This window comes from Oncorhynchus mykiss, chromosome 16 (genome assembly GCF_057628025.1).
Source record: "Oncorhynchus mykiss isolate SJ-2025 chromosome 16, ASM5762802v1, whole genome shotgun sequence".
NCBI classification, from domain to species: domain Eukaryota; kingdom Metazoa; phylum Chordata; class Actinopteri; order Salmoniformes; family Salmonidae; genus Oncorhynchus; species Oncorhynchus mykiss.
Genome location: NC_143037.1, coordinates 71,102,243 through 71,124,049, shown reverse-complemented (window position 1 = coordinate 71,124,049; position 21,807 = coordinate 71,102,243). Strand labels below are relative to the sequence as shown.

The 21,807-nt window shown below is 47.3% G+C and overlaps 1 protein-coding gene and 1 long non-coding RNA gene across 15 annotated transcripts in view; one reads left to right on the top strand and one right to left on the bottom strand.

Moving 5' to 3' along the window:
- Positions 1-21,807, top strand: part of LOC110492618 (inositol 1,4,5-trisphosphate-gated calcium channel ITPR3) — a 60,287-nt gene that overhangs the window by 26,112 nt on the left and 12,368 nt on the right. For 4 of the 14 annotated variants that reach the window (XM_090203834.1, XM_090203840.1, XM_090203833.1 and 1 more), the window contains exons 5-41: positions 3,333-3,491; positions 3,733-3,831; positions 4,120-4,203; positions 4,346-4,492; positions 4,599-4,694; positions 4,844-4,903; positions 5,011-5,150; positions 5,248-5,347; positions 5,443-5,603; positions 5,825-5,966; positions 6,117-6,278; positions 6,464-6,636; positions 6,745-6,864; positions 7,004-7,192; positions 10,720-10,971; positions 11,069-11,213; positions 11,371-11,512; positions 11,699-11,895; positions 12,033-12,153; positions 12,261-12,315; positions 13,701-13,866; positions 14,067-14,228; positions 15,251-15,325; positions 15,441-15,560; positions 15,767-15,889; positions 16,433-16,633; positions 16,836-17,087; positions 17,343-17,468; positions 17,833-17,958; positions 18,108-18,228; positions 19,296-19,477; positions 19,760-19,908; positions 20,104-20,212; positions 20,375-20,465; positions 20,612-20,787; positions 21,085-21,232; positions 21,444-21,592. In XM_090203834.1, the coding sequence (XP_090059960.1) occupies positions 3,333-3,491; positions 3,733-3,831; positions 4,120-4,203; positions 4,346-4,492; positions 4,599-4,694; positions 4,844-4,903; positions 5,011-5,150; positions 5,248-5,347; positions 5,443-5,603; positions 5,825-5,966; positions 6,117-6,278; positions 6,464-6,636; positions 6,745-6,864; positions 7,004-7,192; positions 10,720-10,971; positions 11,069-11,213; positions 11,371-11,512; positions 11,699-11,895; positions 12,033-12,153; positions 12,261-12,315; positions 13,701-13,866; positions 14,067-14,228; positions 15,251-15,325; positions 15,441-15,560; positions 15,767-15,889; positions 16,433-16,633; positions 16,836-17,087; positions 17,343-17,468; positions 17,833-17,958; positions 18,108-18,228; positions 19,296-19,477; positions 19,760-19,908; positions 20,104-20,212; positions 20,375-20,465; positions 20,612-20,787; positions 21,085-21,232; positions 21,444-21,592 (5,220 nt within the window). Of the gene's footprint in view, positions 1-3,332; positions 3,492-3,732; positions 3,832-4,119; positions 4,204-4,345; positions 4,493-4,598; positions 4,695-4,843; positions 4,904-5,010; positions 5,151-5,247; positions 5,348-5,442; positions 5,604-5,824; positions 5,967-6,116; positions 6,279-6,463; positions 6,637-6,744; positions 6,865-7,003; positions 7,193-10,719; positions 10,972-11,068; positions 11,214-11,370; positions 11,513-11,698; positions 11,896-12,032; positions 12,154-12,260; positions 12,316-13,700; positions 13,867-14,066; positions 14,229-15,250; positions 15,326-15,440; positions 15,570-15,766; positions 15,890-16,432; positions 16,634-16,835; positions 17,088-17,342; positions 17,469-17,832; positions 17,959-18,107; positions 18,229-19,295; positions 19,478-19,759; positions 19,909-20,103; positions 20,213-20,374; positions 20,466-20,611; positions 20,788-21,084; positions 21,233-21,443; positions 21,593-21,807 lie in introns of all 14 variants that reach the window. The other 10 variants (XM_090203830.1, XM_090203838.1, XM_090203829.1 and 7 more) reach the window with 3 other exon arrangements.
- Positions 7,891-10,430, bottom strand: LOC110492620 (uncharacterized). The gene is made up of 2 exons (XR_016487508.1): positions 10,280-10,430; positions 7,891-9,706 (listed from the first exon to the last, which is right to left on the bottom strand). It is a non-coding gene; the product is annotated as an uncharacterized LOC110492620 (long non-coding RNA).

Sequence of the window (21,807 nt, the reverse complement as noted above, 5' to 3'; positions counted from 1 at the left end):
GTGGAGACTATATACAGGGTGTTACGGTACAGAGTCAGTGTGGAGACTATATACAGGGGGTACTGGTACAGAGTCAATGTGGAGGCTATATACAGGGGGTACCGGTACAGAGTCAATGTGGAGACTATATACAGGGGGTACTGGTACAGAGTCAATGTGGAGGCTATATACAGGGGGTACTGGTACAGAGTCAATGTGGAGGCTATATACAGGGGGTACTGGTACAGAGTCAATGTGGAGGCTATATACAGGTAGTACTGGTACAGAGTCAATGTGGAGGCTATATACAGGTAGTACTGGTACAGAGTCAATGTGGAGGCTATATACAGGGGGTACTGGTACAGAGTCAATATGGAGGCTATATACAGGGGGTACTGGTACAGAGTCAATGTGGAGGCTATATACAGGGGGTACTGGTACAGAGTCAATGTGGAGGCTATATACAGGGGGTACTGGTACAGAGTCAATGTGGAGGCTATATACAGGGGGTACTGGTACAGAGTCAATATGGAGGCTATATACAGGGGGTACTGGTACAGAGTCAATGTGGAGGCTATATACAGGGGGTACTGGTACAGAGTCAATGTGGAGGCTATATACAGGTGGTACCGGTACTGAGTCAATGTGGAGACTATATACAGGGGGTACTGGTACAGAGTCAATGTGGAGGCTATATACAGGGGGTACTGGTACAGAGTCAATGTGGAGGCTATATACAGGGGGTACCGGTACTGAGTCAATGTGGAGGCTATATACAGGGGGTACTGGTACAGAGTCAATGTGGAGGCTATATACAGGGGGTACTGGTACAGAGTCAATGTGGAGGCTATATACAGGGGGTACTGGTACAGAGTCAATGTGGAGGCTATATACAGGGGGTACCGGTACAGAGTCAATGTGGAGGCTATATACAGGGGGTACTGGTACAGAGTCAATGTGGAGGTTATATACAGGGGGTACCGGTACAGAGTATATGTGTGGGGGCACCGTTTATTTGAGGTAATTGAGGTAGTATATACATCTAGGTGGGGTTATTAAAGTGACTATGCATAGTTAATAAGAGAGTAGCAGCAGCGTAATGCAATTGGATTAGGCCGATGTCAATGAATGGCTGGTCTTGTACCTGAAGGGAAGCTTGAGCACACCTGCACATTGTCAGTGTGATGGGTCTGCAGATCACCAATCAGTAATGTGTCTGGTGAAGGGTTTGAGCACACCTGCACATTGTCAGTGTGATGGGTCTGCAGATCACCAATCAGTAATGTGTCTGGTGAAGGGTTTGAGCACACCTGCACATTGTCAGTGTGATGGGTCTGCAGATCACCAATCAGTAATGTGTCTGGTGAAGGGTTTGAGCACACCTGCACATTGTCAGTGTGATGGGTCTGCAGATCACCAATCAGTAATGTGTCTGGTAAAGGGTTTGAGCACACCTGCACAGTATCGATCAGGGAGTGGTCCCAGAATACCTGTGTGTTGAATCACTTTCAGCAAGTATGCACCCAGCGAGCACACAACGTTCAGAGCACCATATGTCACTTAGAGCTCGGTGAGAGTGTGGTTGTCCTAAGGTTATGTTACATCCTTCCCACAACGTTCTGGGTAATGGTGCAGGATAGTTGCTTGGCTTTGGAACATTCTCAACACATTAAATGACAAACATTATTTTCTAGGTATTTACTTTTAATTAACAGAATTTTTCCTAAAAGTTCAAACGTGTTTACATTGAATTGACATTTTAGTAGTGTTCTAGGATTGTTCTCCAACTGGTTTGACGTTGGGAATGTTTCTCAAATAGATCGGAGAATGTTAAGAAACAAACGTTCTGGGGCCTCCCAGGTAGCCTAGTGGTTAGAGCGTTGGACTAGTAACCGGAAGGTTGCAAGTTCAAATCCCCGAGCTGACAAGGTACAAATCTGTCGTTCTGCCCCTGAACAGGCAGTTAAGCCCACTGTTCCTAGGCCGTCATTGAAAATAAGAATTTGTTCTTAACCGACTTGCCTAGTTAAATAAAGATAAAATTAACCATTTTTAAAAAAGGGCGTTGTACTGCAGCGCCAGCTGTGCCATCAGAGACTCTGTGTACGCGCCCAGGCTCTGCCGTGACCGGGAGGTCCGTGGGGCGACGCACAATTGGCCTAGCGTCGTCCGGGTTAGGGAGGGCTTAGCCGGTAGGGATATGCTTGTCTCATCGCGCACCAGCGACTCCTGTGGCGGGCCGGGTGCAGTATGCGCTAACCAAGGTTGCCAGGTTAAATAGAGGTAAATGTGTTTCCTCTGACACATCGGTGCGGCTGGCTTCCGGGTTGGATGCGCGCTGTGTTAAGAAGCAGTGCGGCTTGGTTGGGTTGTGTATCTTACAATGACCCTGATATGTGGTTGTCCCAGCTATCTGAAGATGAATACAATGACCCTGATATGTGGCTGTCCCACCTAGATATCTGAAGATGAATACACTTACAGAATGGTGGGACACACAGTGAAGAGTCTATGTTAAGAGCCCTCGCTGATCTGGGAGTATAGATGTCCTTCTGACGTACTGAGGGGGGAGAGGTAGGGGAGGGTCTGTCTGTCTCTCTGGAGATCACTAGCTTTAATCTGTTAATGGCTGTGCAGCGAGTACACACAGCACACCTTGGGGTTATCACAATGCAGTACAACTAACCTGCTGAGTCACTTTATCTTCCAGGAAGTAAAGTCTAATTTAGCTTTGGGGATTTACTGATGTTCTTCTAAAGTCTGGACACACCCTCACCCTTCCTCAGGTTTCCCCCAGTCCTTTATTCTCCTTAGGGTTGTAAAATTCTGTGAATGTTCAATAAATTCCCTGGTTTCCAGGAATCCCAGTTGGAGGGAATAAGCAGGAAATACATAATCCTCCAAACCAGGATTTCTGGGAAAACCAGGGAATTTATTGAAAATTCCCGGGAAGTTTGCAACCCTAATTCTCCTTTTTTAACCTCTTTTTAACCATAATAAGCTTCAGCGAGGACAGGTGTGCTACTTTCCCCTTCATTATCTCCTATTGAAATGTCTGAGACAGCATAGTCTCTGAATGACAACATCTGGTGGGAATCCTGTCTGTCGATACATGGTTTTAGTACTATTTATCTTGATCTTCCAACCATGCTTTCTTAAGTGGTTCCCTTCCTGACTGGCTGATTCTCATTCTTGATAGGGTTAGTGGTGCATTCTATCCATGTCAACCTATCGTCACAACAGCACATTATCACAGACATGATATGAAAGTGAGTGATTTTTTTTGGGGGGGGGAGGTTTTAACAGTGGCCTGTGTGCCTGTCTTTTTGTGTGTTACGTATCCTGGCTGACAGCTGCTGCATATGAAGAGTAATAAATACCTGACTGTGAATAAGCGTCTGCCTGCCCTGCTGGAGAAGAACGCCATGCGGGTCACCCTGGACGGGACGGGGAATGAGGGCTCCTGGATGTTCATCCAACCCTTCTGGAAGCTAAGGGCCAACGGAGACAATGTAACTCGACTAACTCGTATTACAGTACAGACTCAAATGACATTAATACACACTAACCTAAATGTTAGCTTCAACCAAGAAAAGTACCATAACCACTATCCAGAAGGATACTGCCAATTATAGCATTGGCTTGTTTTTTTTTTTTTTTACTGTGATGAGTACAGAGTACAGACATCGGTCGGAATTATCAGTCATCCAAGGTACATAACCGCAACCAGTCTGGTCATGTGTTGTTCTGCAGGTAGTGGTGGGAGACAAGGTGATCCTGAACCCAGTGAATGCAGGCCAGCCCCTACACGCCAGCAACTATGAGCTGTCCGACCACACGGGATGCAAAGAGGTAATGGAGAGTTCTGTCGTCATAACCACATCGTCTGATTCATCCGCGGCAAACTCTCTGGAAGAGTGAGGCTTCTTCCTGTCACACCCACCCACGCACCGAACACACACACACACACACACACACAAAACAGTTCTTACTGACGGCAATGATGAATAGCTGTAATGTTAATCTCTTGTGAAACAGATCTACTCGTTTTGAGATTTTAGCTCTGGGTTATCCAGATGAGTCTACTGTAAATGCAACAGGTGTGCCATGGTGTGTGTGTGTGTGTGTGTCCCTCTGCAGGTGAACTCTGTGAACAGCAACACTAGCTGGAAGATCAACCTGTTCATGATGTTCAGTGACCATAAGGATGAGGTCTTGAAAGGAGTAAGCGTCCTGTAACGTCCTTGACGTACACTATCTATCACTGTGATGAATTTCTTCTTCACTCTCACAGCCTAACACGAATAATAGCATTAGGACCTCCAGCTTGAGATGAACGCGTCGCTTTGCTGCTGTGTCCCGTCAGGGGGATGTGGTGCGGTTGTTCCATGCGGAGCAGGAGAAGTTCCTGACCTGTGACGAGTACAAGGTCAAGCTGCATGTGTTCCTCCGTACCACCTTGCGCCAGTCTGCTACCTCTGCCACCAGCTCCAATGCCCTGTGGGAAGTGGAGGTTGGTACACACACACACACACAATATGCTCTGTTGTACCGTAGCTAAATGGTTTAAGGAATGACCTGAGGTTTGTTTTTGATGGTGTGATCCCCCCCCCCACAAGGTGGTACATCATGATCCGTGTCGAGGAGGGGCTGGACACTGGAACACTCTCTATCGTTTTAAACACCTTGCCACAGGGAGTTACCTGGCAGCTGAGGTAACACCCTGATAAATACTGCTTATTCGACCACGGCTTTTAGTCACCACGTTGTGGTCACTGTAGTGATGTTGTTCATTTAAATTGATGTATTGATGTTGGGTCGTTTTACCTCATAGAGCATCGGTGTGTTGTTATCGTTGCTTTAGGAAAATCCGGGTTACAAAGGTGACGGCGTTGAAATCCAGACGTCGGTGATCGACGATACGGTACGCACACTATATTATTTGACTGTCTAGGGTTACTCATGCCGGTGTAATGCTGACAGTCAGTGTTACTGTGTTAAACCCTGACCCTTGACCCCTGCCCTCTGTAGCAGGACAGTAGAAGAAAACTGAAGATGTTGGGCGAGAGGATCAAGTACAAGCTGTCGGCTATGCCACATGGGAATGACATTGCCTCTTTGTTTGAGCTAGACCCCACAACTCTGCAGAAAACAGACTCCTTTGTGCCAAGGTAGTGTACTGCGTCGACTCTGCACAGACTGTACCATACAAGCAAAGACTTACAGTATGTTTCACTGGCTCTCTATTGTAAACTTTCTTCCTCTCAGGAATTCGTATGTGCGCCTCAGACACCTATGCACCAACACGTGGATCCAGAGTACCAACGTGCCCATAGATATAGATGAGGAGAGACCTATTAGACTCATGGTAAGTACAGGCTGTTTGTTGTAAACTCACTGTCACTTGACACTGACTTCCTGTCAGACAACAGACCGTTTTTCTGTTCCATGTCCCTCTCTCAGCTGGGCACCTGTCCTACCAAAGAGGATAAGGAGGCCTTTGCCATCGTGTCAGTGCCAGTGATGGAGATCCGGGACCTGGACTTTGCCAACGATGCCAGTTTCATGTTGAGCACCGTAGTGGACAGGTTTAACGAGGGATTTATCAGCCCCAATGACAGAAGGTAAAGTGTCTGCAGAAAAGGCTTAAAAAATATATATCCATGAAATCAAACCATTTGTATGAAAGAAAGCTTTTGGTCTGTTTCCTCTCCGTTCTACTTGATTGAGGTCAGTATTTTAAGAGCTAGCACTGTAGCAGTCAATAGGGTTAGTTCCCTGGCCAGACCAGTAACAGCTGTGTGTGTGTGTGTGTGTGTGTGTGTGTGTGTGTGTGTGTGTGCAGGTTTGCCATTAAGCTGCTAGAGGATCTGGTGTTCTTTGTGGTGGACACGCCCAACAGCGGTCAGGTTGTGCTAGATGTGGTGATGACCAAGGTCAACCGAGAGAGACAGAAACTCATGAGGGAACAAAACATCCTCAAACAGGTCAGAAGAACCATTTTAAACAAGCCTAGTGTAATGGCTCCTGCCTAAACATCAGATCGGTGATCACATATAGGTTTATTTTCTTGTCATAATTATATCCATATTGTCACGTTACCTTGAATACTTCTTTATTCTTTTGTCCTGCCACAGATCTTTGGGATCCTGAAGGCCCCGTTCAAGGATAAAGGGGCAGAAGGCCCACTGCTGCGATTGGAGGAGCTGTCAGACCAGAAGAATTTCCCTTACCAGTACATGTTTCGCCTCTGTTACCGGGTGCTGCGACATTCACAGCAGGACTACCGCAAGAACCAGGTACTACTGTACACCACATTGACTGACATTCTGTAACAGGGTAGATTACTTTTCCTGACCCAATATAAAATGATTGATCCCTGGGCCTCCTTAGCTGCTAAATGCTGAAGCTAAATGTAGAGCAACAGGCCACTTGGATGATACACACCACTCTGCCCCCCCCCCCCCCCCCCCCCGCCCATCAGGAGCACATAGCCAAGCAGTTTGGGTTGATGCAGTCTCAGATTGGCTATGACATCCTGGCTGAGGACACCATCACTGCCCTGCTGCACAACAACCGCAAGCTGCTGGAGAAACACATCACTAAGAAGGAGGTGGAGACCTTCGTTAGCCTGGTCCGCAAGAACAGGGAACCCAGGTGAGGAGAGAGACCCCCCCCCCCCTACCCCCCCCAAACTAATATTCAAATAATATTTATGTTAATTCATAACCTTTGTAACTTAAACATCGGCCTGTTTCCCCTCAGGTTTCTGGACTACTTGTCAGATCTGTGTGTGTCCAACAACGTGGCCATTTCTGTAACTCAGGAGTTGATCTGTAAGTGTGTGCTGGATCCCAGGAACCAAGACATTCTCATCAAGACCGAGTAAGTGGTGCTCTTCTTTACTGTGTAAAATTCCTACACACACAAAAGCAAATACAGTTGACATGCAATGGCCTCTCTGTGTGTGTGTGTTTTTTCTTCTGAGTTGAGTGTTCATGATCTAATGTGTTTGCCCATGCAGACGGCGCGTGCCCAAAGAGATGCCCCATGCCACTGAATTCATGGGCATGGAGGAGTATGCTGACGATGATGAGGTGTGGCTGGTCTGGACTGACAAGACCAACGAGAAGCAAGAGAAGGGCATCAGACAACTAGCCCAGGAGGCCAGACAGGGGAACGCCCATGACGAGAACGTGCTCAGATACTATAGGTAGATGGATTTATTTATTTAACCTTTTATTTATCCTAAAGGAGACTACGTATCTAACATCAGTGGGCGCAACTTTGGTTTTAGAAGTGGGGGGGATAAGTTGGCGGGGGGGGGGGGGTGTCTGGGTGGGTCTCCCATTTTTGTGGGGCATCTAAAGCTTATTTTCTGCATTTCTACACAATATAATATGACCCATGACCCTTCTAGCCAGCTCTATGTAGAACATGAAGTAAGCAAAATGCCCCCAGTCATCAAGCTGGGTAAGAGATCGTTATTAAATATTGTTTAAGTGATTGATAAGACTGAACTAGATCCATGATAATTCAATAATTTTATATTGTGTTGTACCTTTTAACCAATAGTCTAACAAATGAACAACTCTTACAAATAAAGTACAAAGACATCCTCTATGTCTGTCACGTGTACACCCTCTCCGGCCTCTAGGTCACCAGGCTGCTCATTATGACAAACACCCGTCACCATCGTTACGCGCATCACCTCCTTGATTACCTGCCCTATATAGGTCACTCCCTTCGGTTCCTTCCTTCCCCAGGCGTCATTGTTTCTGTTCCTGGGTCATGTCTGTGCGTTGTTTGTGTTACGTGTTTGCGTCATTTATTTTATTAAATCACTCCCTCCCTGAACTCGCTTCCCGACTCTCAGCGCACATCGTTACAATATCAACTTTCGGCCAGAACGCCCAACCAGCCCACTCAGGGGAAAGTTTAATAAAAAACGCTCATACATCTACACATTATCACACAGAAACAGTCCATCCTCCATATAATTCATATCATAGGCCTAATAGTACTGTAGAACTCTTCTTACTTGCACACTATAGCTGGGTCACGGCCATCCTACCGCTAGGGGTCCCTGTAGCGACCCAACCCAACCCCACTCTGCTTAAGGATCTTAGTGAAACATTCATTATTGTTTTCAGATGTGTTAGGCCAAGGCCAGAGTGACAACCAACAGTACGGAAGAACCCCAGGGCCAGGACTGAGCACCCCAGCAGCTAGGGATTGCCTAAATAGGTATCTCCTTTGACATGGGCACGTTTTCAATAGACTTATTTTGTCATACAGTATTCTATATAAGGGTTTTAGCCCTTATGAAAGTTGCCCAGTATACCCTTAATCTTGTAATAAATCTAGTGATGCAAAACTTGACATTTCTTCCATCCATTGTGGGAGGTTAACCAACCTTCCAATTAATGGCAATGCATTTCTTAGCTGCTATAAATTCTAGGTTACACGGTTTCTTCTGATAAGTCTCCAGTATCAACATTTACAAGCAAAGAAAAACCGAGTGAAGGGAGAATCTGTAGACATGCTGAGATAAAAGAACATACTCTTTGCCAGAATTCAGCCAGCCTTCACGAGACCATAACATATGCAAATATGTCCCCTTTTGTGTTTTACACCTCCAGCAGAATGACATTTCTGAGTGCATGATATTCACTTACGCTAGCATATAGTATGTTCTCTGGATGGTCTTAAACTGCAGTAATTTATGTCTGAGATTATATGAACATGACGGGGCATTCAAACACATCTGTATCCATTCATCATCATCATCAATAGTGTCTCCCAGGTCTTCCTTACATTTTTGTTTTGTCTCATTGCGAAAAGCCTCTCAACCCTCGATACAGTTTGGAAATCAACTTTAGAGGTTTGTCAGACGACCTTAAAATAGGTTCAATAAACTGTATCTGCAAAAGTTCACCTCTGCTCCGTCACAGACTGGTCTTCCCTAGCTGCCTGACCTCTGCTCCGTCACAGACTGGTCTTCCCTAGCTGCCTGACCTCTGCTCCGTCACAGACTGGTCTTCCCTAGCTGCCTGACCTCTGCTCCGTCACAGACTGGTCTTCCCTAGCTGCCTGACCTCTGCTCCGTCACAGACTGGTCTTCCCTAGCTGCCTGACCTCTGCTCCGTCACAGACTGGTCTTCCCTAGCTGCCTGACCTCTGCTCCGTCACAGACTGGTCTTCCCTAGCTGCCTGACCTCTGCTCCGTCACAGACTGGTCTTCCCTAGCTGCCTGACCTCTGCTCCGTCACAGACTGGTCTTCCCTAGCTGCCTGACCTCTGCTCCGTCACAGACTGGTCTTCCCTGACCTCTGCTCCGTCACAGACTGGTCTTCCCTAGCTGCCTGACCTCTGCTCCGTCACAGACTGGTCTTCCCTAGCTGCCTGACCTCTGCTCCGTCACAGTCTGGTCTTCCCTGACTGCCTGACCCTGATGAGACCCCTGTCACCATCTGATCCTGCTCAGATGAGGCATGACAAAGAATTACCTTGGTGTACATTTATACATTATATTATCCAATAATAAAAATGGTTAAATAATTGAAATTACCATTATTCCCTGATCCCAGACTGTAGCCATCAACTCGAGATGGAACTTTGTATCTATTCGCTGATTGTTATAATATACAGCAAAATTCACCTGAGCTCCGTAGACTGGTCTTCCCTGGTTGTCTGATCCTGCTGGAACACCTGTCACCATCTGATCCTGCCAAGACATTATGAGCATAGTGTTGTGTATTGACTGCGCACCATGACAGTGAAGCCTGTAGAGCTGTTTACATCGTGTCAGTGTGAAAAGTAGTGAATTAATTAGGGAAACTGACAGATCAATAAAGTTACATTGCTATACTGACTAATAAAAACTCACATTGCGCTGAAAAAAACAAATACAATATCGGTTTTCAATCATTTGGCCTAGTGTGGTCTAGTGTGGATTGAGACAAAAATATTATCTAAGGTTAATGAGCTAGCTAGCGTTAGCCAACTTTTGGCTAGCTCTAGCTAATGGTACATCATCAAATTGACTTCTGTTGAAATGGGACAAAACAAAGGCTACAAAACATTTCCATACACGCGAGCTGTTAGATACTGCTACCTGACAGATAGTTAGAGGCTAGCTAGAGCTCAACTGGCTATGGTAGCTACTAGCAAGCTGCTAGTAGTTCATTCACTTCAGTCGAGAGGGAATGAAACATTAGCTAACGTAACATGTCAGTTACACTACTAGCTCAGCACTGGGAATAAATACTCCCCCCTCCCCCTGTCAAACAGCAGTTACCTTGCCAGCTAGGTCAGTCAACTAAAGAGTAGCCAGTTTCTGCTCTGCTTGCACTCACAACTCATTGAAAGAGCGTAACAGACAGCAGCTGCCGCTGTTCATCTCTCACATGCTGGTCCTATACACCAGCTTTCAGAAGCCTTGCCTACCTGACCTTTCTGAGGCATCCGCATGGTCCTAAAGCACACGGCCGCCATGTTTTGTATCACAGTGCAATGATAAAACTGGGGGGAGGACAAAAATGCAATTTCATAATGCGGGAGTCCACAGTGAAAGTGAAAGTTGCAACCCTTCCCTTATGTCTAGATATGGGAATGTACTGTTACTAAAGGTCATGTGAACATGAAATTGTACTAATCTGAAGTATTTCAACCCTGTGACCTACTTTGATGAAGTCGTGTGTATACTTCATTCTCAAACCTTCCCCTTTGTCCCTGCAGGTACCAGCTGAAGCTGTATGCTCGGATATGTCTGGACCGCCAGTACCTGGCCATAGGTGAGATCTCTAAGCAGCTGGATGTGGAACTCATCTTCTTGTGTATGATGGACGAGACGCTGCCCTTTGACCTCAGAGCCTCCTTCTGCCGACTCATGCTGCACACGCACGTCGACCGAGACCCTCAGGAGCTGGTGACCCCTGTCAAGTTTGCACGTCTGTGGACAGAGATCCCAACCTCCATCACAATTAAAGAGTAAGACTTCAAGCATTTTTCCCAGAACATTGCATTGTGCACATTGAGGTACAGTTTAACTAAGGCTGTGTATTTCTTTATCTCTTCCCTTGCTTAGTTATGATTCCAACATGGATGACTTGCGGGACAATAAGAAGAACAAGTTTGCCAACACCATGGTGTTCATGGAGGAGTACCTCAACAACGTCCTCAATGACGACCTGCCTTTCGCTGACGAGGAGAAGAACAAACTCACCTATGAGGTGTCAATTCCCTCCTCATTCCTATTCCCATTTAACAATACTGTGAATACCTCAAAAACACCTATATTTGGTAATGGTACAAGAACTCTCTGGCTCGCTACCACTTTAGAATGATAACTGCTAGAATGATAACTGCTAGAATGTTCTGTCCCCTCAGGTGGTGAGCCTGGCCAGACACCTCATCTACTTCGGCTTCTACAGTTTCTTTGAGCTGCTGAGGTTGACACGCACTCTTCTGGGAATCATTGACTGTATTCCCAACCCTTCCCTTCACCCTGTGCTACAGGACGATGGCAGTGGTAAGAGGATAAGAAACACCTCTTCTCTGCATTCAACAGTATTAGGGGAGAATTACCACACATTTTATGAAAAACAAACTGACGGTACAACTGACGTTCATATTCGGGTTTCCTCAATGCTTTTCACCATCTCCGTAATAATGAATTGGTTTCAGGGTTCTTTACATCTCCCATTCTGTGTTTTAGGAAAGAACATGAAGCGTTCCATCCATGGCGTGGGTCAGATGATGTCCACCATGGTACTGACCAGGAAACAGTCCATGTTTGGAGGTCCAGGGAGGAGTGTTTCCATTATAGAAGGACCGAACCGCAGCAAGGACAGCATCGGCAAACAGGACATCACCGTCATGGACACCAAGTTGAAAATACTGGAAATCCTGCAGGTTTGATAAACCTACTGGAAGCTACGACATCTTCTCATAGGGTTGTGTTTATGCTTGTAATGGAAAACAAGTCATAGCCCTTCATGGATCCCTTTTAATGCTAAGCGCTGTTCTTTCTTTCTCTTGTTGATCTTCAGTTTATCCTGAATGTCCGCCTGGACTACCGGCTCTCCTTCCTGCTGTCTGTCTTCAAGAAAGAGTTTGTTGATGTTTATCCCATGGCAGATGCCGATGCTACAACATCAATGGAGCAAGCAGGTAGTGCAGTGGCCATTTTAAGGGACCCATTGCTGTCTACATTATTCCTCTTTGAACAGCTGCTCTCCACCTCAATAAATCACATCCTTAACTCTGTCTTTAAACAGCCACCATCAACCTGCAGCACATAGGAGATCAGGCGGAGGCCATGTTTGGTGTGGGGTAGGTTCACTACAGAATTCCTTCTCCAGAACATGTGTTGTTGTTATAATAATAATAATAATAATAAGTCATTTAGCAGATGCCTTTATTCAAAGCGACTTACATTCATGCATGCATACATGTTACATATGGGCAGTCCCGGGAATTGAAACTACAATATTGGTATTGCAAGAGCCATGCGCTACCAACTGAGATACAGAGGAGCACATACTAACCCATGAGGACTATGTCCTCTTGTCAGGAAGGGTAACAGCATGCTAACCCGTGACTGTGTCCTCTTGTCAGGAAGGGGAACAGCATGCTAACCTGTGACTGTGTCCTCCTGTCAGGAAGGGTAACAGCATGCTAACCCTTGACTGTGTTCTCCTGTCAGGAAGGGGAACAGCATGCTAACCCGTGACTGTGTCCTCCTGTCAGGAAGGGGAACAGCATGCTAACCCGTGACTGTGTCCTCCTGTCAGGAAGGGGAACAGCATGCTAACCCGTGACTGTGTTCTCCTGTCAGGAAGGGTAACAGCATGCTAACCCTTGACTGTGTTCTCCTGTCAGGAAGGGGAACAGCATGCTAACCCGTGACTGTGTCCTCCTGTCAGGAAGGGGAACAGCATGCTAACCTGTGACTGTGTCCTCCTATCAGGAAGGGGAACAGCATACTAACCCGTGACTGTGTTCTCCTGTCAGGAAGGGTAACAGCATGCTAACCCGTGACTGTGTCCTCCTGTCAGGAAGGGTAACAGCATGCTAACCCGTGACTGTGTCCTCCTATCAGGAAGGGGAACAGCATGCTAACCCGTGACTATGTCCTCCTGTCAGGAAGGGTAACAGCATACTAACCCGTGACTGTGTCCTCCTATCAGGAAGGGGAACAGCATGCTAACCCGTGACTATGTCCTCCTGTCAGGAAGGGTAACAGCATGCTAACCCGTGACTGTGTCCTCCTATCAGGAAGGGTAACAGCATGCTAACCCGTGACTGTGTTCTCCTGTCAGGAAGGGTAACAGCATGCTAACCCGTGACTGTGTCCTCCTGTCAGGAAGGGTAACAGCATGCTAACCCGTGACTGTGTTCTCCTGTCAGGAAGGGTAACAGCATGCTAACCCGTGACTGTGTTCTCCTGTCAGGAAGGGTAACAGCATGCTAACCCGTGACTGTGTCCTCCTATCAGGAAGGGGAACAGCATACTAACCCGTGACTATGTCCTCTTGTCAGGAAGGGTAACAGCATGCTAACCCGTGACTGTGTCCTCCTATCAGGAAGGGTAACAGCATGCTAACCCGTGACTGTGTCCTCCTGTCAGGAAGGGTAACAGCATGCTAACCCGTGACTGTGTCCTCCTATCAGGAAGGGGAACAGCATACTAACCCGTGACTGTGTCCTCCTATCAGGAAGGGGAACAGCATACTAGAGGTGGATGATGAGGGAGGTCGAATGTTCTTGAGGGTGTTGATCCACCTCACCATGCATGATTACCCTCCACTGGTGTCTGGGGCCCTCCAGCTGCTCTTCAAGCACTTCAGCCAGAGACAGGAGGTGCTGCACACCTTTAAACAGGTAAGGAGATCAATTCAAAATGATGAAATCACTGAAGGCAAAAACAAATAATAAACAAACAATAATGACCTGCACTCCAATATAAACTTGGTACAGTATCGTCAAGTACTCAATTGCCATCTCTTTCTTATACAGTATCTATATATTCTTGCCATCTTTGTTTCCTGGTCACTCTGAAATTCTCTCCATGTTGTCCTCAGGTCCAGTTGTTGATCTCGGGGCAGGATGTTGATAACTACAAGCTGATAAAGAGTGACCTTGACCTTCTCCGCACCATGGTGGAGAAGTCTGAGCTCTGGGTGGACAAGAAGAGCGGCTCTGGAGGAGGGGAGGGGAAGAAAGACAAAAATGAAAATGTAGAGGTGAGGGCTTTAGATTGAAGAAACTCTATTATTATTACCAGTGTAGGAACTAACACCGTGCTAACACCGTGCTAACACCATGCTAACAGCACTTAGTGTTTGAACTAACACCGTGCTAACAGCACTTAGTGTAGGAACTAACACCGTGCTAACACCGTGCTAATAGCACTTAGTGTAGGAACTAACACCGTGCTAACAGCACTTAGTGTAGGAACTAACACCATGCTAACAGCACTTAGTGTGGGAACTAACACCGTGCTAACAGCACTTAGTGTAGGAACTAACACCGTGCTAACAGCACTTAGTGTAGGAACTAACACCGTGCTAACACCGTGCTAACAGCACTTAGTGTAGGAACTAACACCGTGCTAACAGCACTTAGTGAAGGAACTAACACCGTGCTAACAGCACTTAGTGAAGGAACTAACACCGTGCTAACAGCACTTAGTGTAGGAACTAACACCGTGCTAACAGCACGTAGTGTAGGAACTAACACCGTGCTAGCAGCACTTAGTGTAGGAACTAACACCGTGCTAGCAGCACTTAGTGTAGGAACTAACACCGTGCTAACAGCACTTAGTGTAGGAACTAACACCGTGCTAACAGCACTTAGTGTAGGAACTAACACCGTGCTAACAGCACTTAGTGTAGGAACTAACACCGTGCTAGCAGCACTTAGTGTAGGAACTAACACCGTGCTAGCAGCACTTAGTGTAGGAACTAACACCGTGCTAACAGCACTTAGTGTAGGAACTAACACCGTGCTAACAGCACTTAGTGTAGGAACTAACACCGTGCTAAAACCGTGCTAACACCATGCTAACAGCACTTAGTTTAGAAACTAACACCATGCTAACAACACTTAGTGTAGGAACTAACACCGTTCTAACAGCACTTAGTGTAGGAACTAACACCGTGCTAACACCGTGCTAACAGCACTTAGTGTAGAAACTAACACCGTGCTAACAGCACTTAGTGTAGAAACTAACACCGTGCTAACAGCACTTCTTATTTCCTTTTAGATGGACTTAGAGGATGTGACCCTGAAGAAAGAGCATTCGGATAAGAGCAATGAGAACTACCAGAAAGTCAGAGAGGTGTGTATCTTTTCCATTGGAGCTGTCACGTTTTCCTTCAGCCAGGTTAGCATGTCCCATAGTCCCCGCGGAGTAGTGTTGGGCTGTATTTCTGAAGATATTCTGTTTCCTCCAGATCATGGAGCGTCTGAATAAGATGTGCAGCACAGGGGTGTGGAAAAAGCAGCAGAGGCTCCTGAAGAACATGGGAGCCCACAAAGTGATGCTGGACCTGCTGCAGGTGTCATATGATCAGGTGAGGGATGTACGTGAACGGTGCCTTACCCCCACACTGACAACAAAACACATAGTCCAATAATAACATATCTACTAAAACATCCCGGTGTTGTTATTTAAAGCCACCCTAAATAACATGACCTCTCTCTCTCTCTCTTTCTCTCTCTCTTGTTCTCTCTCTCTCGTTCACTCACTCACTCACTCACTCACTTTCCTGGTTCTCAGCATGACACCAAGATGCAAGGGATCATCAGGTGCACTCACCTGTTCCTGCAGAAGTTCTGCATGGGGAACCTGGAGAACCAGGTGCTGCTTCATAAGAACCTCAGCCTCTTCCTGAACCCAGGAGTGAGTGAATTCACACACCATGTTGTTTTCTACTTCAATCCATCCTATTCTCATCAGAATAATGAACCATCTCTCCCCCTTTCTCCCTTCCCCTCTCTCCCTTCCGCTTCCCCTCTCTCTCTTCCCCTTCCCCTCTCTCTCCCTTCCTCTCCCTCTCTTCCTCTCTGTCTCTCCCTTCTCCCCTCTCTCTCCCCCTTCTCTTTTCCCATCTCTATCCCTTCCCCCCCTTCTCATCCTCTTGCTCCCTCTCTCCCTTCCCCATTTCTCTCTCTCCTTTCCCCCCTCTCCCCATTCCCCCTCTCCCTTTCCCCTCTCTCTCTTTCTCTCTGTCCCTTCCCCTCTCTCTTTCTCTCTGTTCCTTCCTTCCTTCCTTCCTCTCTCTCGCTCTCTCTTTCTCTCTCCCCCTTTCTCCCTCGCTCTCTCTCTCCCTTCCCCCGTTTCTCTCTCTCCCCCTTCCCCCGTTTCTCTCTCTCCCCCTTCCCCTCTCTCCCCCTTCCCCTCTCTCCCCCTTCCCCTCTCTCCCCCTTCCTTCTCTCTCTCCAGCTCATGGAGGCTGAGACGGTTCAGCACATCTTCAGTAATAACTACCAACTGTGTACAGAGATCAGTGAGAACGTGCTGCAGCACTTCGTCCACTGCCTGGCCACTCACGGACGCCACGTCCAGTACCTCAACTTCCTGCACACCATCATCAAGGCCGAGGGGAAGTATGTGAAGAAGTGTCAGGACATGATCATGACTGAGGTAAGGAACCTTCCCCCACAATGCATTGTTAACCCTGACTTTTTGGTATGGAATCAACCTCTAAAAGTTGTAAATAATGCTGAAGTTTTTTTCCATGTTTATCTTGTCTAGTCTGTTTCACAATCCAACGTTTGTGTGTGAAACGCTACTAAAATAACGACGTAACTGTTCATCTCACACGGTGTGGTTGTCTCCCCTCTAGTTAACCAACGGCGGTGAGGACGTGGTGGTGTTTTATAATGACAAGGCGTCATTTTCCACCATGCTGGAGCTGATGGCAGAGTCCAGGGAGGGGGTTCAGGAGCACAGCCCCCTGCGCTACCACATCTCTCTGGTGGAGCTGCTATCTGCCTGCGCTGAGGGCAAGAACGTTTACACAGAGATCAAATGTACCTCGCTGCTGCCCCTAGAGGACGTGGTGAGAGTGGTCACACACGAGGATTGCATCACAGAGGTATGTCTCAAATGGAACAGGCATATAATTAATTAGTTAGTAGCCTACATTATCCTCATTTAGAGAAAAAAAACACAGCAGCAGCATGCAATGATCTGCGGACATACACCTGCGAAGGTAATGTTAACATTATCATTACAAAAATGTAAAGAAGGCTGACCCAGCTGTGTGTGTGTGTGTGTGTGTGTGTGTGTGTGTGTGTGTGTGTGTGTGTGTGTGTGTGTGTGTGTGTGTGTGTGTGTGTGTGTTCCTCAGGTGAAGGTTGCCTATGTGAATTTTGTGAATCACTGCTACGTAGACACAGAGGTAGAGATGAAGGAGATTTACACCAGCAACCACATCTGGAAACTGTTTGAGGACTTCATCGTGGACATGGCCAGGGTAAGTCTCACTCCCCAATCAATGAGACCACTCTCACCCACAAGTCTCATCCTCTCTGTGTTTTCCGCAATCACATGACACGGCAAGATTGTATCCTGTATTTTAAGCCTTTTCCAGAAATGAGAATTACATCAAACATGAAAGCGATTGTCTGAGGATGGAGCTGGACCATCTGACATAAAAAAGATAAGGGGAAGTTTGATGAAAAAGCTTTAAATAAAAAGGTTCAAATCCAGACATGTCGCATGATGGCGTGAAACAAAGGGCCCTAACAGGATCCTACTGCCTGACCTGACCCGTGGGTCTTTGGGTAAAGTAACCCCGGCCTTTCATCTACAGTTCTTGTCCTCTCTAATCCCTCTAGGTGTGTAACAAGAGAGAGAAGCGTCTGACTGACCCAATCCTGGAGAAGTACATCATCAACGTGGTGTTTGACACCATCAATGCCTTCTTCAGCTCCCCCTTCTCTGAAAACAGCACCTCTCTACAGGTCAGCACACTGCTGCTGCCTACTCAGAGGCTTTGTCATGATATAACGTTTGCTGTAGAGCCTATGTATTGTCTTACAGTGTTTGTGTAGTCAGGAAGTGTAATGAATTCTCATTGTGTGACTCTGATATCCTCTGTGCCTTTAACCAGACCCACCACACCACAGTAACGCAGCTGCTCCAGTCTAGCATGCGTCTGCTGGAATGTCCCTGGCTGCAGCAGCAACACAGAGGCCTGGTGGAGACCTGCATCCGTACCCTGGCTATGACAGGTGAGACAGACCTACTGCTGCAGGGCCCAGAGGTGGGCTACAGTCAGGGGTATACAGGGCCCAGAGGTGGGCTACAGTCAAGGGCATACAGGGCCCAGAGGTGGGCTACAGTCAGGGCCATACAGGGCCCAGAGGTGGGCTACAGTCAGGGCCATACAGGGCCCAGAGGTGGGCTACAGTCAGGAGCATACAGGGCCCAGAGGTGGGCTACAGTCAGGGCTCAGAGGTGGGCTACAGTCAGGGCCATACAGGGCCCAGAGGTGGGCTACAGTCAGGGGCATACAGGGCCCAGAGGTGGGCTACAGTCAGGGCCATACAGGGCCCAGAGGTGGGCTACAGTCAGGGCCATACAGGGCCCAGAGGTGGGCTACAGTCAGGGCCATACAGGGCCCAGAGGTGGGCTACAGTCAGGGGTATACAGGGCCCAGAGGTGGGCTACAGTCAGGGCCATACAGGGCCCAGAGGTGGGCTATATTCAGGGCCATATAGGGCCCAGAGGTGGGCTACAGTCAGGGCCATACAGGGCCCAGAGGTGGGCTACAGTCAGGGCCATACAGGGCCCAGAGGTGGGCTACAGTCAGGGCCATACACGGCCCAGAGGTGGGCTACAGTCAGGGGTATACAGGGCCCAGAGGTGGGCTACAGTCAGGGCCATACAAGGCCCAGAGGTGGGCTACAGTCAGGGGCATGCAAGGCCCAGAGGTGGGCTACAGTCAGGGCTATACAGGGCCCAGAGGTGGGCTACAGTCAGGGCCATACAGGACCTAGACACACAAGGTCAAATTAAGTCGGGGGCGGCAGGTAGCCTAGTGGTTAGAGCGTTGGACTAGTAATCGAAAGGTTGCAAGATCGAATTGAGCTGACAAGGTAAAAATCTGTCGTTCTGCCCCTGAATAAGGCAGTTAACCTACCGTTCCTAGGCTGTCATTGTATATGAGAATTTGTTCTTAACTGACTTCCCTAGTTTAAATAAAGGTTTGTAAATATAACTTAAGATTGTTCTACATTGTTTGAATGGGAGTACCTTTTGATCTTAATGATGACTTTCTCCAATCTTATGTGTGCAGCGAAGAACCGCTCCATATCCCTGCCCCTGGACCTGGAGTCTCAGATCACCACCATGCTGAGCAGCAGTTCCCTCAACTCTCTGTCCCGCTCCAACCCCAACTACAAGAGCTCCACCCGCTCCAGCCGCCCCTCCGCCCCCAACAACCCCTGGGACTACAAGAACATCATTGAGAAGCTGCAGGTTGGACCCATAATCCACCCTGCTCCCATTCCCCTACTGTGTCCATCACTTTATTCAGCCATAGACACAACAGAAAGAGCAGTGGGAAAATTCCTTGGCCTCCGTCTCTCTGTTTGTTCACTGTTCTTGAGGGTTTGGTGTTTGACCCAGCGGGGTTATAACCCTGTCCCTTCTCTCTGTTTGTTCCTCTACACTGATGTTATCTCCATCTTTTATCGTATTGTGTGTTGATATTTTAATAATAAAAAAAATAAAATAAAGATAGATTTGATCCATGTTCAGGACATCATCGGGACTCTAGAGCAGCGTCTGAAGCCGCTGTTGAACGCAGAGCTGTCTGTTCTGGTGGATGTCCTGCAGCAGCCTGAACTCCTCTTCCTGGAGGGGACGGATGCACGGCAACGCTGCGAATCAGGAGGCTTCATCTCAAAGTAAGCCAAGGGTCTGCCCTTCTGAGATGGGGAGGGTGTATTCATTTACCAACGCAGTGGAATTTACAGATAGCATTTGGAAAAATGTGTAAGTTAAAGGGCACCCCAATGAATAGTTTTAGTTCAATAGAGTGGAGCAAGTCTTGGTGAGAGTTGGCGGAGGTCTAACATTGTCACTGTGTACCTGTGGCCCAGACTGATTCAGCACACTAAAGCCCTGATGAACTCCGACGAGAAGCTCTGTATCAAGGTTCTGAGGATTCTGCAGGAGATGCTCATACGCACACTGGACTTTAACGAGAAGGTGAAGACTCAATGACCAGTCAGTGTAGGTCTGGTAGATTGACCAATAGAATATCCGAGTGCATTTCATAAAGGGTTTATGAAGGTGTGTAATTGAGGTACTATTTGGGTAAGAAACTAACCGTGTTTTTTTTTTTTTGTGACTGAATTTCTCATCAATAAGGGGATTGCACTGAGGAAGGTGCTGCTACAGAACTACCTGTTCACCAACAAGAAGAACAACAAGGCAGAGCTGGTTGAACTTGGAGCAACAGGTTTGTTTATATTCAGCTTAGAACAAGATTATTACTGGCTGTTCCTATTGACAATGTGTTAATGTGCATGTCTATACTGATTGTGTTCCTATTTATACTGTGTTCCTGTTTCCAGTGTGTGTTAATGAGTTAATGTGTATGTCTAGGTGCTGAGCAGGAAAGGGACTGGGTGGCTGTAGCTGCTGTTCAGTGTCATCTGGACAGGGAGGGTGGGACTAAGCTCTTCACCGACCTCATAATGAGTACCAAGAACAACAAGATATTCCAGGAGAGCATCCAGATGGCCATATGTCTGATGGAGGGGGGCAACACAGAGATACAGGTAGGCTATAACACAGGAGAGCACCCAGATGGCCTTAGGACTACTGGAGGGGGCAACACAGAGATACAGGTAGGCTATAACACAGGAGAGCACCCAGATGGCCTTAGGACTACTGGAGGGGGCAACACAGAGATACAGGTAGGCTATAACACAGGAGAGCACCCAGATGGCCTTAGGACTACTGGAGGGGGGGCAACACAGAGAAACAGGTAGGCTATAACACAGGAGAGCACCCAGATGGCCTTAGGACTACTGGAGGGGGGCAACACACTAATATTTTTTGTGGATTTTCTTCAGAACTCCTTCTACAAGCTGATGATGGGGGACAACAAGTCAGAGAAATTCTTCAAGGTCCTCCACGACCGGATGATAAACGCTCAGATGGACATCAAGGCCAACGTATCAGTCAGCGTGGGAGAGATGACTAACAAAGACCTTCAGACTGGTGAGAGGGACACTATTATCTCAGATAGTCAAATGCAGGTTTCGACTGTCGTGGTTATGAAATAATTCTTGTAATTTACAGAAAAAACTATGATTGTGTGTCAATGACTACGTATTGTACGTAAGTCTATATGGTAAGGGGATATTGTTGGTGTTTTTAAACTAACATTTCACTTTGTTCATGGTTCCCTCCCTGGTATGTCTCCTGCCAGGCTCTGATGGGTCGGTTCTACCTGGCTCCGTTGTCCCGGCCTCTGAGTCTGATCAGCAAGAGACAGAGATGGGCCCTGCAGTTATCATCATGAAACCCATCCTACGCTTCCTCCAGCTGCTCTGTGAGAATCACAACCAGGACCTACAGGTGGGTGAGAGGCAGAACAAGCGCAACTGATTCAGCTGAAACAGCTACTACTACTACTACTGTTACTGCTACTACCACTACTACCATTACTACTACTACTGTTACTGCTACTACTACCATTACTACTACTGCTGTTACTGCTACTACTACTACTACTACTGTTACTGCTACTACTACCATTACTACTACTGCTGTTACTGCTACTACTACTACTA